General features: G+C 44.0%; 1 protein-coding gene across 1 annotated transcript in view; it reads right to left on the bottom strand.

Annotated features, from left to right (window-relative positions):
* The window catches only part of GRM7 (glutamate metabotropic receptor 7), a 714,388-nt gene that overhangs the window by 465,584 nt on the left and 228,886 nt on the right, over positions 1–19,918 (bottom strand). Inside the window, exon 2 of the mRNA XM_084829832.1 lies at positions 11,818–12,034. Within this exon, the coding sequence (XP_084685958.1) occupies positions 11,818–12,034 (217 nt within the window). The remainder of the gene's footprint in view (positions 1–11,817; positions 12,035–19,918) is intronic.

Raw genomic sequence — 19,918 nt, forward strand, 5'->3', positions numbered from 1 at the left:
ATTTTACCCCATGGCTCTGGGTTCAGAAAAGCTGTCTGATCCAACCATTGGGTACCATATGCCTGTGTGCTGTAAATAGTCAATAAAGGCTCCTTGTAAGCAAACCTGGATCTGGCTTATCATTATCTTGGCACCCCCAAACCTTAGCAGCCCATGGCTGGGGCATACAACTTCCAAGTAAGTGTGCAGGGGACTGCAGTCTTAACCATAATTGAACACACTAAACACAGAACACATACCTCTCTTTAACAGTTGAGCCAGCAATTAACCTTATTAATTAACAAAATCAAATATGAAATTATTTTTAAGAATCATGGCTAGTAGTATGATTAATAACTCTACATTATCTGTTAGCATTTCCATCATTAGAAAATATCTCAAATTTATTAATTCAATGGAGTGCAGAATGCAATTCAATTCTCTATCTCCTGTCACAAAGACAGAGCTAAACTAACTCAAAGTACCCATAATAAAAGTCACTTTGTGAAGAATTATGAACTCCAGAAGGACAAGTCATAGTCTTTTGACTCTAGAAGCATGCCTAAAACACTACAGGAAGAATAATGTTTTCTAGTTACTATTGCAAGCCGTGTGGACTTGGCTCTTTGGCAGCCACTCTGGGAAATAGCCTGGAATTTCAGGTAATTTGGTACAGATTTCAGGGTGATAATAATCAACTTTTTATCATCTACAAAAAGATTCTTTGTACGCCAAGGAAAGCTGAGTATTAGAAAGAAGGAAGGAACTGTCAGCCAGCCAGCAACTCCTCCTTATTCCACCAAATTATTTTTGAATTGTACCATCAATTCTACCATTAATGGAAGACCTACATCACCACATGGCATTATAGGAAAATCTTACAATAGCCCTGTAAGGCAGTTCAGTATTATCTCCATCCATTTGCAGATGTGTGGAAGGTTTAGTGTGAGTTCATTTCCTAAGGCCATTAGGAATTCATTTCCTAATGAATTTATGGCAGAAGTAACATTTGAATGAGGAACACTTTGGTTCATAGCTTTGCCACTGTTCTAATTCACCCTACAATTGCGACGGAAAAGAAACGGAAGCTGTTCCATTTCATGAGCTGCTAACATGCAGAGGCTTCACACGTGGCTCATCCTGTCACCACATAGTTTTCTTCATGATGCTGCAAATCACAGGCAGGAACTTTTAGTAGTGGTATGGAAATTGCCATATAACAGCTGAAGATCCATATGTCAAGAGGAGGTATTCAAATGACTGAGAGGAGGAGCAGCCCCCGCCCCCCCCGGCCGCACACACACACCAGTCACTGATTTGCACAACAGCCATGCATTTAGTGACTTTTAAGAAGTGGCCCTATCATGTACACAGAGTTCATTCACAGGAAAGGGAATTCTTATTGGCCCAGGGTGCCCCTCAAGTGTAGGAGCTCTTGTGTTTGCCAGTATGCAGGTAAGGGCTCTTCTTGTGCTCACCAAGCAAACATGTGGCTGAATGTGTGGCTAGCATCTGTGTCAGCAGTGGGTGGGTACTGATCCTACTTTTACTGCTGCAAAATCTTGTACAAGAGAGCCAGTGTGGTGTAGTGGTGAGAGTGTCAGACTGGGACTCAGGAGATCTGGATTCTAGTCCCCACTCAGCCATGAAGCTCACTGGGTGATTCTGGGCCAGTCACAGGCTCTCAGCCCAACCCACCTCACAGGTCTGTTGTTGTGAGGATAAAATGGAGTGGAGGAGGAGGATAATATAAGCCACCTTTGCTTCCTTGCAAGGGGGAAAAAGGTGGGATATAAATGCAATAAATGCAATGAATGAATGAATGACAATATAATCAGTGACAAACGCATAATAATCTTCACTGAGTATCTTCTGCAGAAGCTTTCCCATTCTGAAGAGATGACACAGAGCCCTGGGTTGCAGCCAGATTCATTCATACTTAAAGTAGACCCACTGAAATTAGTGGGACTTAGGTTAGTCATGACTAACTTAAGTCCTAATGATTTCAGTGGGTCTCCTTTAAGTATGACTAAAGGTGCAATCCTATGCATGTTTGGACAGAGAAAAGGCCTACAACTCCTAGCATGCTGGCTGGGGAACGCTGAGAGTTGTAGGCCTTTTGCCTTTCTAAACATGCATAGGGTTGCGCCCCAAGTCTGGCCCAACCCCCTATGTCTTTCTCACACTTTTCCAATTATAGAAGAGAAAAATCAGCAATCTATTCCATTTGTTTAAAATGCAGATAATAGCAAATGAAGGTGAAGACGCTGTAAAAACCCAAAAGATTTTAAACCTTACAAAAGTTTTAAGATTACTGAAATATTAAATGAAAGAATCAATTAATTACTCTTCTAATTCCAAATCTGAGAATATACATCTCCCAAATCTTGTCTCTCTTTCAATTTCAGTATCTCCTAAACATAAAGCAGAAAGAAAGCTGGAATAAAACTTACAATTGAAAAAATGTAAAATTTCAAAGGAATCCATAATTGACCAAGTGCAACCAAATTAGACTCCAGGTATTGGAAAGAGGACAGAGGCTGAAAGTGTGAACTTATGCAGACCTTTTTGGGAATTTACAGTTTTTAAAATTCAGTTCTGGGAATTTTAGGAGTGGTTCCTACTTAGTCAAGGGGACATCAATTGCTTAATTACTTCCAGTTAAATGTCAGTAGCTGGGTTTTCCATGTGAGTCTGCTAGTTTGCATGCCTAGTAACTAGGGATGGACGAAAGGGACTTACCTCATCCCGCAGCTTGCTTCGCGGTGGGGGGGAGGCGCTTTGGTTCTCCCCACAAAGTTCAGGTGAGGGGGGGGAGGCGCCCCGCCTCGCCCGGCCAAAATTCAGGCCGGGGGGGGGAGGCGCCCCATTCCTCGCCGCCGAAATTCAGGCCAGGTAGGAGTGCCCCGTCTACCCGGCCGCAAAAAAAAAAGTAAACACACACACACACACACGTGATAGGCTACGTAACGATTTACGTAGCCTATCACGGCTAGATTTCCAAAGTCAGTTGTGATAGGCTATGTAAATCATCACATAGCCTATCACGGGTGACTTTGAAAAAAAAAAGCGCGTATGCAAATGGCAGCTCCCATGGGGACAGCCATTTGCATTCCTTATTTTGGCACGTCTAGTCTACGTAAAGATTTACGTAGACTACGGCGAAAATAAGGGCAACGCAAATAGCGTGCCCTTATTTTCGCCGTAGTCTACGTAAATCTTTACGTAGACTAGACATGCCAAAATAAGGAACGCAAATGGCGGCGCCCATGGGGCGCCACCATTTGCGTATGCGCGTTTTTTTTTCTTCCCAAAGTCAGCCGTGATAGGCTGCATAACGATTTAAATAGCCTATCATGGCTGACTTTGAAAATCTAGCTGTGATAGGCTACGTAAATTGTTACGTAGCCTATCACGGGTGTTTTGTTTTTTTTTACTTTACTTTTTTTTTTGCAATGGCGGCGGTGGCAGCCGGTCGGGAGACTGGCCGCCGCCCCCACCCCCAACGAATGCCACCGAACCACCGCTGGGACCCGCAGCCGAGAGGGACATTCGCCGAAGGTAAGTCCCATCCCGGGGGGGGCGGGGGGCCGTTGGAGAATTTCCCTAACACTTTCGGGGGGCCGAATGCGTCGGCACTCGGCCTCCCGAAGATTCGTGGAGAAATTCTCCGCCAACCCTACTAGTAACCAAAAGAATAAAAAGAAAACCAATAATAATTTTATGATGAAGGGCAGGATATTTTTAAAAAATCACAAATAAATAAATATGAAAGCTATCGATTATATAAAAATACCTGTGTGTGCATGTCTGTTGTACAGCTTTGTCCTGCCTCAAAGTTCCATACGGTCCATGTAATAACAGAACATATAGAAGCCAAATCACACTATAGTAATCGATGGTTCAGTAAGCTATTCACTGATTTAATTTATATCCCATTCCTAAAAGTAGTGCTTAAGGGTTCAGTTATAAGAACATAAGAAGAGCCATGCTGGATCAGACCAAGGGTCCTGCGTTCTGTTCACACAGTGGCCAACCAGCTGTCAACTGGGAACCCACAAGCAGGGCGTGAGCACAACAGCACCTTTCCGCCCATGTTCCCCAGCAACTGGTGTACATAGGCTCACTGCCTCTGGTTTTAGAGATAGCACATAGCCATCAGGACTTGTAGCCATTGATAGCCTTTTCCTCCAGGAATTTGTCCAACCCCCTTTTAAAGCCATCCAGGTTGGTGGCCATCACTACATCCAGTGGTAGCAAATTCCATAGTTTAACTATGTGCTATGTATCAGATCTGTCCTTGATATGTGTCAGCCTCTGAACCTGGAAGCTTAGGAGTATCCAGTGCAGAGTGGGAGGTGCAGTGGAGGTGATCCTCACCTCTGCCATGCCTCCCCCTCTACAATTTTGCCAGACAGGCTTTTTCGCCAATCTAGCTGAGGTGTCGGGGAAGGGAGGGAGCCTGGGGAGGCCAGAGGATTCCTCAAAAGCTGGTCTCCCCAGACGTCTCCCCTCTCCTCCCCACCCAGGGGAATGCCCTCTTTCCCTTCCCTCTGAGGCTGCTTTTGCGATCTCAGAGAGGCAGCCGGAGTAGTTCTATCCACGCTGACTGGGAGCAGGGGGTGGGGCAGGGAGCTCAGACTCCTGGATCCAAGCTTGGAGTGCTGTCCCCAACCTCAGATCCAAGACTCCGAACTATCCTCTCCCCCCACCCCAATTCTGTCTAGAGGCCATAGCATTGCTCTCTAATGCAGCTAACAATAAGATGCGAATAAAATAACAAAACTATAATTAAAATGCTAAAACTCATCAACTAAAAAAACATTTATTCATTCATTCATTCATTCATTACCTTTATATCCACCTTTTTTCCTTCTCAAGGAACCCAAGGCGGCATACCTAATGCTCGTCCTCTCCATTTTTTATCCTCACAACTTCCTTGTGAGGTAGGTTAGGCTGAGAGTCAGTGACTGGCCTAAAGTCACCCAGTGAGCTTCATGGCTGAGTGGGGACTAGAACTCAGGTGTTGCAAGACCTAGTCCAACACTCTAACCACTATGTCACACTAGCTCTCAAATTAGCTCCACTTTGGATGAAAAGGTGAACTAACAGTCCACCATGGGAGGAAGGGGGAACCACTCCCCTTGAAAATGCAGGCTTGTAATTCGAGGGTTCTTTTGGACTCAGCCTTGATCTTGGATCACCAGGTCTTGGCTGTGGCTATGAGTGCCTTGGCCCAGCTGAGGCTGGTGTGCCAACAATGCCTATTCCTGAAGAATGCAGATCTGGTCAGCGCGACACATCCCTTTGTTACACCTCATCTCAGTTATCTCAATGTACTCTACATTGGGCTGCCTTTGAAGAGTATTCTGAAACTTCAGCTGGTCCAGAATGTTCAGTTGGTCCAGTTTTTATAGGGGCCATATATAGGGAGCATGTCACTCTCTTGTTGAAACAGCTTCCCGATTCATTTCCAGGTACAGTTCCAAGTGCTGGTGAGGACCCTGAAATCCCTGAATGTTTTAGGACTGGGACATCTGAAGGACTGTTTTCTCCTATATGAGCCTGCTGCCTATTGATATCATCTTCAAAGGTCCTCTTGTGTCCCAACAACTGCAGAAATATGCTTTGTTGGGACTAGGGAGAGGGGTTTATTTCATGGCTGTGCCTAGGCTCTGGAACCCGCTTCCAAGGGAAGCCCTTCTCACTCATTTATTTATTTGAAGTATTTTAATGCCGCTCCTCAGTCAAAAAGGCTCCCAGAGTGGCTTACATATAATCAATTAAACAAGTCAGTCCCTGCCCATAGGCTTACAATCTAAAAAGACACAGCACACAAAGAAAAAGGAATGGAGAGGGAAGAGGGAAACATAATAATTCTTTCAGCTGGCTGGCGGAATGGCTCTGCTCTCCCTCTCATGTCCCTCTGTATACCCTCCTAAATAATGACCTTCCGGAAACTGGTGGCGACCTTCATTTTTAAGGAGGCATTTGTGAACTGCCCAGAGAGCTTTGGCTATTGGGCAGAATAGAAATGAAATAAATAAATATGTGATTTTTAACAATCTGTTTTTGCTTTGTTTTTTGTTGAATATTTTAATAGTTGTATCTTCTGCTGTTGTTTTTATGTGTTAATGTTTAGAGGGATTTGCCTAGAAATCTATTGCGGGTGCATAGGGGGGAGAAATGACGAGACAACACAAATAGAGTTGGGATAAAACAGGGCCACATTTATTGACATATTACAATCTGCGAAGGAAGCACCGGCGGGCACATAGAAAACAAGTAATCATGACAGGTATAGAGTGAGGCATTCGTCGTCTGAGGCATGGCGTCTACTGTAGCTAGGGATGGCGGAGAATTTCTCCCCGAAACTTTGGGGGGGCCAAGCGCCAACGTGTTCAGCCCCCCGAACAACTTTCGGGGAGAAATTCTCCGCCCCCCCACTCCCCGCACCCCCCCCCCGGGACGGGACTTACCTTTGCCAAATGTCCCTCCCAGCGGCGGGTCCGGCCGGCGGTTCGGCGGGTGTTGGTGCGGGGCGGGAGCGGCAGCCGGTCTTTCTACTGGCTGCCACCGCCGCCATTCCAATAAAAGAAAAAAAAAAACGCCCCTGTGATAGGCTATGTGACGATTAACGTAGCCTATCATGGCTAGATTTGCAAAGTCAGCCGTGATAGGCTACGTAAATCATCACGTAGCCTATCACGGGTGACTTAAAAAAAAAAAGCGCATACGGATAATGGCGACCCCCATAGGGTGCTGCCAGAATAACCTACATTAGCATTTATTCAACACTTCATTTAAAACAAAGGCTTGCACAATTTCTATAAATATCTACTGGATCCCTTGTTGGTGCCATAGAACCATTAGGCAATTGCTCCGCAACAGCAATTGTTGTACACAACAATCACAACATTTTAAAAGCCATAATTTGTCCAGGATACGGAAAATACCTACTTTGCAAATGGGTTAGTTCGTGTTTTTCATTATTAATCCACACTTGTGTTTTGTCAGTTCCTGCAACGTTGAATCCTAATCTTTAGATATACATATTAATGCCACATAAATATGCACCAAGACAAACAAAGAAAAGGCATGCAAATGCAGCGTCTTCTGGAATATCAACATATTGTATCTTCCTTATAAAAAGCTCATTTTCCACCAGTGCCATTCTTACATGGATTATGCTGAAGAGAACGATACTTGCAATTACTCAATGACAGGTTTGGGGCATTAGTAATAGATGCTCTTGCCATGTGGATAACTCAAGCAAGGACACCGTTGCTGCTGCCTCTGCTGTTTTTAAACTAGCTAAGTAATCTCGTAGCAAACACGAACTTCATGAGGCTTCTTGTGATTGTAGCAAATTCTCTCCACATGACCTATTTTGGATTTCATTGATTCTGAGACCTCACAGGAAGGCAAATTCATGACAGAGAGGTAAGAGTTACACCCAGTTTTATACATTGGTTTAGACTAGTTAACTTTAAATGTAATGACTCGATGTGTTAAATCAATAGTTTGTCTTGCACAGTGGTGTACAACCGGTTGAACAAGAGTGGAACATTTTGCAGCCACGGTCGACAATAGCGGGACTCTAGCTTGCTCTGCAGTACGTACGCAGACCCTGTGCTTCACTTTAGTTCTGCTTCTTGTCCACTAAGTCAGAGTACCAGCTACATTCCTGTATTGAAGAGGCAGGCAGGCTGGAGTACACACCAGAACAGTTCTGTTCCAGGCCACAGTCATTCTTGCTCCAAAAGAGAAAAAGTGCTGAAATTGCCGTTTTGCTGCTGAAATTTGGCAGCAAACCATTCCACAGCACTACAGCTTTAGGGGTGCTTATCCACTATGGACACCATTTTTTCTTTTTAAAATAAGGCTCACCCCTGGCTGAAACCATAATCACTGTCTGGTTTTTCCAAACATCCCAATCCCTAAATGATATGTTCATCTATATCATATTATTATCATCATCACCATCTCTAATAACTATATACTGCTTCTCATTTGAAATAAATAGAGCAACCACAAAACAAACCATCAGGCCAAACACACACGCGCACACACACGTACCATGAGGTTGGTACAAAGATCATGGTTGGGGGAAAACCAAAGCAAACAGATATGTTTTCAATAAAGACCCAAAACATGCCAGTGTTGAGGCTTGGCATACCTCATTCCACAGAATGGGTGCCACTGCAGAAAAGGCCTGTCTTCATGTCATTGCCAAATGGAAATCCATAGGCTGCAGCATGGACAACAGAGCCTCCTCTGAAGATCGTAATGGCCTGGAAGGGTTTTTTTTTTGGCGGGGGGGAGTTCCCTGAGATATCCTAGTGCTGAGTTGTATAGCTTTTGTATACTAATACCAGGACCTTAAACGTAGCTCAGTAGCAGACTGGCAGCCAGTGTAGATCCTTTAGCGCAGGAGTAATATGTGCACAGCAAGGCACCCCAATCAATACCCTTGCTGCTGCATTCTGCACTAGCTGCACCTTCTGAATCAGCCTAAAGAGCAGCCCCACATAGAGTGCATTACAGTAACCAGTCTCAAGGTTACTAATTTGTGGATCACAGTGACTAGGCTATCCTTGTACAGGAACACGTGCAGTTGGCATACCAGCCTAAGCTTGCAGTAGGTGCTCCTAGCCACAGAGGTCCCTTGGCCCTCTAACGATGGTGATGGATCCAGGAGCCCCTCCCCCCGCACTGCAAACATGCTCCTTCATGGGGAGTTCAACCACATGCAGAGCTGGTAATTCCCAGACCTGGCAGCTACTCATCCACAGTGCCTTTGTCTTACCAGGATTCAGATTCAGCTTACTGGCCCTTATCCAGTCCACTGCTGCATTCAAGCACTGCTCTATTTTCCCATGTTACCCTTAAAACCTTCAGGCATGAGATGAAAATCAAAATATTATAAATTTTAGAAACCAAACCCATCAGTGTTGGGAGTGTTGAATTATGAGCCATTCAAATCTAATTAGATGCCTGCTGAATTATTGCAGGATTAGTTGAGAGGTGTTGCTCTTAAACCAATTTGGCCTAATATCAGATAGCATACTCAAGAAGATAAGAAAAATCATATGTTCAGATTTAATTCCAAATGCAAAGTTGTCCTTATTTGGAATTTTGGGTTGGGGGGCTTAGTGACCTGCCTCACACGGACTTACAGTGGAACTCTACTCAGAAGTAAGTCTGATAGAGTTCAATTGGGCTTACTCCAAGGTAAGTTGTTATAAGATCGTAGCCTTAGTCATTTGTTTCTTTCTTTCTTGGCAGCATGTATACAAAGTAGCAAGTACAAAGTTCTTTACAAGACCAGAAGGTTGTAGGGCCACTGGACATCACACTTGTGAAGGGGGCATCTCCCACACTCTGAGATCGTCAGCTGAAGCCCTTCTCTCTATTTCATCCTTGGTCCTGATGAAGTAGCTGACAACCAAGAAGAGGGCCTTTGGGGGTGTGGTGCTGTATCAATAAAATGTCCTTCCCAGGATATCAATAGAATGGCCTTCTTATTCTCCTAAGCTAGCATTCATCAACCTGGTTCCCTACAGATGTTTTGGACTTCATCTCCCATCAGCTCCAGCCAACTGTCAGGGATGATAGGATTTGTAGTCAAAAACATCAGGAGGGCACCAGGTTAGGGAAGCCTGTCCTAGGCTTTAACAGTGTAATCTTATACATGTCTACTCAGAAGTAAGTCCCACTGACTTCAGTGATGCTTATTCCCAGGTAAGTGGGTATATTGCAGCCTTCAAGTATTTAGGCGCTCCTTCTTGCTAACTGCTTTGCTTTTATCTATCGGTTGCTTTTATTATGAGCTGTATCGTCTCTTGATGTTGTAATTTTAGAAACTGCCCTGACACTAAACTTAACAAAGGCTGGCATATAAATAAATAAATATAATCAGAGAAGCTAAACACTCGGGGCAGTATCCAACTGTGTCATTCTGCGAGCGCAAATGACACTGCTCTAGCAGAAACTAGGTTCTGAACCGTACGCAAGAGAAGAATCCAACTAAAGTTATGTTTGCACAAGAATGGTTGTGTATCACACTGGCACAACCATTTGTGCAAGCATAACGCCCAGCAGGAAGATTTGGCAGAGCTCCACTAGCGCTATTTGAGTTTTGCAGAATTCCAGTGTTGGATAATGGCCCTTATTTGTACTTCCATCGCTTCCTTAACCATTCCAACCATCCTTCCTGTATCACATTAGAAGACCTGTATTAAGGAGAGGTGGAAAAAAGGGGGGGTAGTCAAACTATATTGTAACGAGTCATTCAGACCAGATGGCATTCACTCAAGAGCTATTAAAGATGTTGAAGAACAAAACTTATTGAAATCAGCCTCCACACCAGATGACTGGAATATGGCCAACTTTTTTTTTTTTACTATAATAAAATAATTATCAGAATATCAATATTTCAAAGCCCTCTTCTCACTTGTTTGCATGCAAAAGGAATTCTATACCTCTGAACCATAATTTGTGTTCTGACTTTCTGTATTTTTTTTCCATATCAACTGTAACCATGTTGAGGTAATGTAGCAAAATCTTAGCGATTTATTTAAGGTACAAATTGACTGTTGCTTTGCAGCATAATATTGCTTTCAGGGCTATTATTTTTTTCAGGGCTTTTATATCCCTGCAAATAGGTCATTGAGTTATATACCATATACATAAACCATGATGAAAAAGCACAACCTGGATACTTTAATCTAACTGGCTTGTTTTGTCTCCTCAAGGTATTAAGCCTGTAACTGAACAACAACAACTGCAAAATCCTCTTACTTGGGTACGTTTCTCTCCCTCCACACTTGTTCTTTAAATCCACAAGAGGCTTCACCTAATCTGAGCCAGCAGAAGACTAGCTTTCCTTTTCCCATCTTCTGGAATGTTCTATAATTCTGGGGCGGCACCTGTTTTCAGAAGCATTAATCAACTGACATATTCCAGGGGCTTGTTAGCGAGATGCTCAGAAATGACAGATAAACCTACATGGAAGGCAGCTTGCCTATGTACCAATCTATGCTTTTTAATACACGGCTACATAGAGGAGACTTTCTCAGTATATGCAAGGTGATGATGGACCACAACAAGGTATGGCTTGACATCCCAGAATGTGTCACTGAATCTTCTATAACACATAAACCTTCCAGTGAAAGACACACAGGGGTTCTTCAGCAGACCCATCAATATGGAAAAGGTCCCCAAGATATAAAAGCTTAAAAAACACTGATTCATCTCGAAAGTTAGGATAGTGAGGAATATCCTAAAATACATGTAGGAAGCCCTTGAATATAAAATATCAAATGCCTAGACATTTCTAGGCTTCCCAACTCATTGTATTAAAATTGGTTTTATGTCTCTTCAGAACTAAAAAAGTTTGATTCCTCAAACCGAGGTCCATCCAATGTTTTTAAAGTGTGAAACTACTTAAAAGACATGCAAGAATTGTCTGACACAAAGTTTATATCTAAGAAGCACTTCTGACTGTGAAGAGATAAGGACTCAATATGTTAAAGGTTTGGTTTGTAGCATTTCACCATAGCATAGGATTTTAACAGTGGGGCACCAGAAACCTGATACAAGTTCACTGTAACACTCTTCTCCAACAGAGCATTAATGGTGCCATTTAGCTCTCAGACCTATGAGTGCTTTGTTCCTGAAAACCTCTACGTAAGTTGAGAAGAGGCGAATTAGGGAGCCACAAAAGAGGAATTATAAAGGTGTGAAATGATTTGAAAAACAAAACTTTTGTTCAGAAAAAAATATAGCGTTTAATTAGCTTCCCACAGCATTGCTGCAACATTGTTCCTCACTTACCTGACTCTCTGGAAATTTGTATAAAAGATTCCATGCCTTTTTCTCCATAACTCCCTTCAGAAGCCAAGGTGGACACATAATTCCATCCCAAAGCTCTCACTATGTCCACCATTGCTTGCGCTTGGAAGGAATCCGGAGGAACTACCCGTGAGAAGAAATCGTAACGTCTGTCGTCACTTAATTCTGGTGCAGTTGAAGCATAACTGATCTGGGGTATCTGTAGGGAAAAGAACAGTTATTTGGAGTTATAAATTGATAAACTCAACACACGCACAACAATTAGCTTGGGCTGTAATACAATTAGCCTTCCCAATGCCCATCTGTTACTTTTTATCTCCATCAGTGCCTAAGTGAAAGTCAATGAATGAAGCCATCTTTCAAATGATTTTCATTATGTGAATACTAATTGGCCAATTAGAAAGTATTACCTGCCCTGCCCTCCAAGCTTTCATGAACCTCTTTGATGAAGGATAAGTTAACGTGCCTGGAATTAGCTGCAGGTAAGTCCTAGGTAAGTTTAGCACCCCATCCCCCAAGTCAACTTTGTGATGTGTGCATTGCCACCAATATTTAAATGTTTATAAGGTTCTTGGATATCTGAGCTTTGTCTGATTGCAATCAGCTCTGCTACTCTGGATCTTCGTTACTGCAGTCTTAATCCATAAAAACCTGTAACCATCACTGTTGCTTTCATTCTCAGCTATGTCAGACATAACCATTGCCTGCTTATGAGAAATGCCAGTTAACCACCATCTCAAGGATGAAGCCCTCCCAAAGTCCCATTGTGAACACCAGTTGTTTAGCAGGACATAGCAAGGCCAAGGAAGAATTCAAAGCAAGGCACCCTGAATCGCTAACCACTGGAAGATCTGGTCAGCCAACCTTTGTCTTCTGAAATTTCACCAGGGCTGCCCATTTGTGTTCAAGCTTCACTATGCTAGACCAGGGCTAGACCCTAGTTTCTTTTAAAGGGAGAGGAAGCTAAAAATCATGGTTGTACATGCAATCATAAACATACGAGAACCAGTGTGGTATAGTGGTTAGACTAGGTCCTGGGTTTTAGTCTCCACTTGGCCATGAAGCTCCCTGGGGTGACTTTGGACCAGTCACTGACTCACAGCCAGTGAGTTGTTTTTGTTGTTGTTGTTGTTGTTTTTAAGTCAGACGTGATAGGCTACGTAAACGTTTACGAAGCCTATCACGGTTTTTTTTAAAAAAACCTAGCCGTGATAGGCTACGTAAATCTTTACGTAGCCTATCACATCTTTTTTTTTTTAACTGGAAATGGCGGCGGTGGCAGCCGGTTGGAAGACCGGCCGCCGCCGACGAACCACTGCCGGAACCGCGGCTGCCCGGAAGATCCGCTCCAGGTAAGTCTCGTCCCGGGGGGGGCGGGGGGGGCAGGGCGTTCCGCCACCGATTTCGGGGGGCCGAATGCACTGGCATTCGGCCTCCCCGAGATCCATGGCAGAATTCTCTGACATCCCTATATAGAACTGTAATAAATGAATGAATGAATCTACACAATCTTGTCTCAGCAAACCTAGAAAACCTCTAATGTCTCCTTCACATCTCACATCCTAGAATCACTGTGACCCATGACAAAATAAATTCTGAGTTACAGTACACACAAGACTACTATTCATTGTAGATTATTCAAAGAAATCAATGGAATTCATCCAGATTTCTCAATGAAGTCTGACTGTATTTGGTCATTTAGGATATAACCCTATGGAAGTATTCAGCCCAGCTTCGGGGCTGGGGTAGGGATAACCACCCTCCCCGACTGATTCAGTCTCAAGAGTGGGTGGGCAAAATTGTAAAACTTTCATGTGGGGAGGGGTCTTACTTTTTAAATGCAAGGTAGCAAAGGGTGATTTTCTTCTTTTACTTAAGGTGGAAAGAACCTTGCTGCAGTAATGGGCAGCCATCTCTTCCCCGCTCCCCCCAAATGCCCCTGGGAATGATGTGACAATAATGTAACTTTGGTTACAAGGGCATTATGTCTCCAGGAATCCTGCTGGATGGTTGAGGCAGCCATGCCATCACTAGAAGTAGCAACAAGGCTTTAATAAAGTTAAAAGAAAGGGGGGGGGAGAAAGAAAAGAAAACCACCCTTAAGGCTCAGTCTTATGAATGTTGAGACAGAAAAAAGTCCCACAACTCCTAGAATTCCTAGCTAGCCATGCTGCCTGGGGAATGTTGGAAGTGGTGAGACTTTTTCTGTCTAAATATGCATAGGATTGTGCCCTTAGTTACCTTGGATTTTATAAAGTTAGACCCACACACACACACACACACACACACACAAAATGTCTTAGAATTTCACCCTGCAAACAGTTGCCAAATATGGTGTTGTTGTTCAGTTGTTCAGTCGTGTCCAACTCTCCATGACCCCATGGACCATAGCACGCCAGGCCTTCCTGTCCTCTGCTCTCTCCCGGAGTGTGCTCAAGTCCATATTCATTGCATCGGTGATGCTATCTAGCCATCTCATCCTCTGCCGTCCCCTTCTCCTTTGGCCTTCTATCTTTCCCAGCATCAGGGTCTTTTCCAGGGAGTTTTCTCTTTGCATTAGGTGGCCAAAATATTTGAGCTTCAGCTTCAGGATCTGTCCTTCCAATGAGCAGTCAGGGTTGATTTCCTTTAGGATGGACTGATTTGACCTCCTTGCAGTCCAGGGGACTCGTAACAGTCTTCTCCAGCACCACAGTTTAAAAACATCGATTCTTCGGTGCTCAGCCTTCCTTATAGTCCAGCTCTCACAGCCATATACGTTGCTACTGGGAAAACCATAGCTTTGATTATATGAACCTTTGTCGGCAAGGTGATGTCTCTGCTTCTTACTATGCTGTCTAGGTTTGCCATAGCTTTCCTCCCAAGGAGCAAGCGTCTTTTAATTTCATGGCTACAGTCACCGTCTGCAGTGATCTTGGAGCCCAAGAAAATAAAATCTGTCACTGCTTCCATTTCTTCCCCTTCTATATGCCAGGAAGTGATGGGGCCAGATGCCATGATTTTAGTTTTTTTAATGTTGAGTTTCAAACCAGCTTTTGCACTCTTCACTTTCACCCTCAACAAGAGGCTCTTGAGATCCTCTTCGCTTTCTGCCATTAGGGTGGTATTGTCTGCATATCGGAGGCTGTTGATAATTCTCCTGGCAATCTTAATTCCGACCTATGATTCATCCAACCCGGCATTTCTCATGATGTACTCTGCATATAAATTAAATAAGCAGGGCGACAATATACAGCCTTGTCATACTCCTTTCCCAATTTTGAACCCATTGGTTGTTCCATGTCTAATTCTTACTGTTGCTTCTTGACCCTCATACAGATTTCTCAGGAGACAGGTAAGGTGGTCTGGTACTCCCATCCCTTTAAGAATTTGCCACAGTTTGTTGTGATCCACACAATCAAAGGCTTTAGTGTTTTCAATGAAGCAGAAATAGACGTTTTTCTGGAATTCTCTTGCTTTCTCCATGATCCAGCGAATGTTGGCGATTTGATCTCTAGTTCCTCTGCCTCTTCAGAACCCAGCTTGTACTTCTGGTAGTTCTCAGTTCACATGCTGCTGAAGCCTAGCTTGTAGAATTTTGAGCATCACCTTGCTGGCATGTGAAATGAGCGCAATTGTACGGTAGTTTGAACACTCTTTGGCATTGCCCTTCTTTGGAATTGGAATGTAAACTGACCTTTTCCAGTCTTGTGGCCACTTTTGAGTGTTCCTAATTTGTTGGCATATTGAGTGCAGCACTTTAACAGCATCATCTTTTAGGATCTTAAATAGCTCAGCTGGAATACTGTCATCTCTGCTAGCTTTGTTGTTACTAATGCTTCCTAAGGCCCACTTGACTTCACTCTCAAGGATGTCCGGCTCAAGTTCAGTGACTGCACTATCATGGCTATCAGGGACATTAAGATCTTCCCTGTATAGTTTTTCTGTGTATTCTTTCCACCTCTTCTTAATCTCATCTGCTTCTGTTAGGTCCCTGCCTTCTTTGTCCTTTATCGTGCCCGTCTTTGCACAAAACATTCCCTTGAGGTCTCCAATTTTCTTGAAGAGATCTCTAGTCTTTCCCATTCTATTGTTTTCTTCGATTTCTTTGCATTGTTCATTTAAGAAGGCCTTCTTGTCTCTCCTTGCTGTTCTCTGGAAATCTGCACTCAGTTGGGTATATCTTCCCCTTTCTCCCTTGCTTTTCGCTTCCCTTCTTTCCTCAGCTACTTGTAAAGCCTCCTCAGACAGCCACTTTGCTTTCTTGCATTTCTTTTTCTTTGGGATGGATTTCGTTGCTGCCTCCTGAACAATGTTACGGACCTCCGTCCATAGTTCCTCAGGCACTCTGTCTATCAGGTCTAATCCCTTAAATCTATTCATCACCTCCACTGTATATTCATAAGGGATATGATTTAGGTGCCAAATATGCCCTGCCCCTAATTTCAGAGGAGTTGGTCCTACAAAAGGGGAGGGGATATTTGGTGCTTACTCCAGAGTGAACTTCAATCCATTGGTCTGTAAATCACATTAAAATCAGAAAGCATTACATTAGTTTTAAATCCCCCAAAATCAGTTTAACTGGATTCTTAATGTCCTTGTCTTCAATGGGACTAGCAAAGTTAATTACAAGTATACTATATTGGGTTAAATGGTTTCTGGATCACACACAGGGCTTTAGTTTTTTACCCTTTAGAACACATAGACGAGATGTCAGCTTCATTCCACATTTGTCTTTCCTATTTACAAAATGTAATTTATAGTGACTATAAACATTGTGCAGTATTAGGAAATTTGTGAAGATTGTTATTTCTTTATTTGCGGTGTCACCAATGTGGTCTAAGATTCCCTGCAAGTCATGCAGTAAACTTTGTGAGGTATGTGAAAGTCTTCTTCCCATCATCTTTATTCCCTGAAGGAGCACTGCCATTCCCAGACAGTCATCATCTCAGATGTACAAAATAAACAACATCTGCTCAAGTCAGCTAAAAAAAACACAAAAAACCTGCTCAATATACTGCTTTCCTATTCAGTCAAGTCAAAAAGGTCAATTCTAGAGCAATCGGGTCACAGATGAATAATAAACTGCAAGGTGTTTTCAAGAGGGAGCTGCATAAGTGTAAATAAAGTAGCTAATACATTTAAATCACATTCTGAACCAGAAACCCAGGGAGTTTGGGGCTTGCATCTGGCTGGGCTATGGACTACTGAATTACTCTGGATTCTGTATGCTCAGGTCTCAATGGCCTTTTCAGGCAGAAATGAGAATAGGAGCATGCAACATTAGCCCATGCATTTAGCAGGCAGCATGAAGGTCAGAAGCCACCATCATAAGGCTGGGATATGTAGAATACAACAGATCCTTATGCATTTATTTATTAAAATATTTCTCATTCCTTCTAATGCTGAACTTGGATGACCTGTGTCAAATCAATTTGAATGCAAAATGGGGTCACTCATGTGGACAAAATAGAGGCCCCAGCATTGCTGGGGAAGCTCCATGGAATGCAGAGGCAGATATCTGCCAAAATAAGGACCCCAAAGGGGGGGAGAGCTACCCCAAACTGGTTGATGAAGACTGTGCATGGGCGTCAGTGTCACAGCCTCTTTTTGCTTCCCATGAGGCCCAAGCCATTAAGTTTGCAAACCATTAGGTTTGCATTCCCTCTGTTCTGGGACAGGAGTTTACACAAGCATGTAAATTATTTAGGGATGTGCGGACTGGGTAAAACCCACCCTGTCTGTGTATCATGGATTGTCAGGTGCCTTTTGTTCCATCGTCCACACACAGAGGGATGCAAAAAAAATTTGTAATGTGGAAAAATATGCAAATAATTATGTAAGTATTTATGTATTTACATAATTTACTTTAGTACGTAGCAGTTAGCGTATTGTCCCCCATTCCATTCAACATTTCCTCAGCACAAGCATATGTATTTTCCTACAAATTTATATGCATAAATTATGGGAAAGTAAAAAAATAATCTGAAAGGCCACAGACTCTGCGCGGCCTGAGGGGGGCGCTCTGCAGCAGATTCTGCAGGTCGGATTCTTAGAAATCCAAGCTCATTTTAGTCCATCTCAAATTTCTCCAGCATCCCTAAAATTATTTTCTTTAACAGACAAACTGTCCAGCCTGCTCTTGCAACATCTTCCCCCTCCCCAGCCCCCAGGGAAATGGAAGAGCAGAGAGCAGCAACCAAAAGACACACACCACCACTGCCTCCCTTCCCTCCCCTCCCCTCATGCACCACTGCCCGGAAGACATGCCACTGCCTCAGGGGCTGCCACTGCTTCCACCACCCAAAGACTCTGTTGCAGGAGTAGGCAACCTGTGGCCCCTCAGATGTTTATTTATTTATTTATTAAATTATTAAATTTATTAAATTTATTTACTAATTTTATTAATCGCCCATCTGGCTGGTCACCCAGCCACTCTGGGTGACGTACAACAATAAAAACAGTTCAAAACAATAAAATTCAACATTAAAAACATCACATTTCTAAAATTACCCTAACCCACCCCAAATGCCTGCCTGAACAACAACGTTTTTAATGTGTGGCAGAAGCTCATTAAAGAGGGGACATGGCGGAGTTCCCTAGGGAGGGAGTTCCACAGAGTAGGGGCCACCACAGAGAAGGTCCTCTCCCTCGTCCTCACCAGCCTAGTTGTCCTGGTTGATGGGACAGAGAGAAGGCCATCCGAGGCTGATCTTGTCAAGCGGCCTGTCTGGTGTTGCTGGAGGTGCTCCTTGAGATAGGCTGGGCCGGAACCGTATAGGTTTTTAAATGTCAAAACCAACACCTTGAATTTGGCCCGGAAAACAACTGGTAACCAGTGCAGCTCCTTCAGCACTGGAGTGATGTGATCTCGCTGGCAGCTGCCTTTAATCAGGCGAGCTGCCCCATTCTACATTAGCTGCAGCTTCCAAACTGTCTTCAAGAGTAACCCCACGTAGAGCACATTACAGTAGTCTAAACGAGAGGAGACCAGGGCATGTACTACCGATGGGAGCAGATGGTTGGGAAGCTAGGGGCACAGCCGCCATATCAGATGGAGTTGATACAGCGCTGTCCGGCTCACAGCTGACACCTGAGCCTCCATGGACAGCTGGGAGTCTAAGATGATCCCCAGGCTGCGGATCTGGTCTTTCAAGGGTAGCCGTACCCCATTCAACACCAAGTCAACATCCCCCAGGCTCCTCCTGTCTCCCACCAAAACTATCTCAGTCTTGACAGGGTTCAGCTTCAGCTTATTCCTCCCCATCCAGCCACTCACCGTCTCCAGACATTTGGACAGGGATTCTACGGCCAACCTTGGTGAAGATTTGAACGAGAGGTAGAGCTGCATGTCATCTGCATACTGATGACACCGCACCCCAAACCTCCTGATGATAGCCTCCAGTGGAGTCACATAGATGTTAAATAGCATCAGGGTGAGGATGGAACCCTGTGGCACCCCACAAGTGAGCAGGCACAGGTCCGAAACCTTCTCTCCCAGTGCTACCCTGTGGTATCTGCTGGAGAGGAAGGTCCGGAGCCACTGTAATACGGTGTCTCCAATGCCCAACCCCTCCAGGCGGTCCAGGAGGATACCATGGTCAATGGTATCAAAAGCCGTTGAGAGGTCGAGGAGAACAAGGAAGGAGCATTCACCCCTGTCCAGACCCCTTCTCATATCATCCACCAAGCTGACCAAAGCAGTTTCTGTCCCATGCCCAGGCCTGAAGCCTGATTGAAATGGATCTAGATAATTGGGTTCTTCCAAGTGTGCCTTCAACTGCATCGCCACCACTCACTCAATCACCTTGCCCAAAAATGGCAGATTCGAGACTGGGTGAAAGTTGTTCAGAACTTGGGGATCCAAGGAGGGCTTTTTTAAAAGCGGTCTTATCACTGCCTCCTTGAGGCCTGATGGCATCACTCCCTCCTCAAGGGAGGCATTTACCACCACCCTGATCCCCTCACCCAGCCTCTCTCTGCAGCTCATAATGAGCCAAGGACTGCACTCCAAACATCTCTCACCACTGCAGTCTAAGGTTGATGGGAGTTGCAATCCAACAACATCTGGAAGGCCACAAGTTGCCCTACCCTGCTCTATTAG

This window comes from Heloderma suspectum, chromosome 2, assembly GCF_057233095.1.
Source record: "Heloderma suspectum isolate Gila_16-S chromosome 2, 16-S_ref, whole genome shotgun sequence".
NCBI lineage: Eukaryota > Metazoa > Chordata > Lepidosauria > Squamata > Helodermatidae > Heloderma > Heloderma suspectum.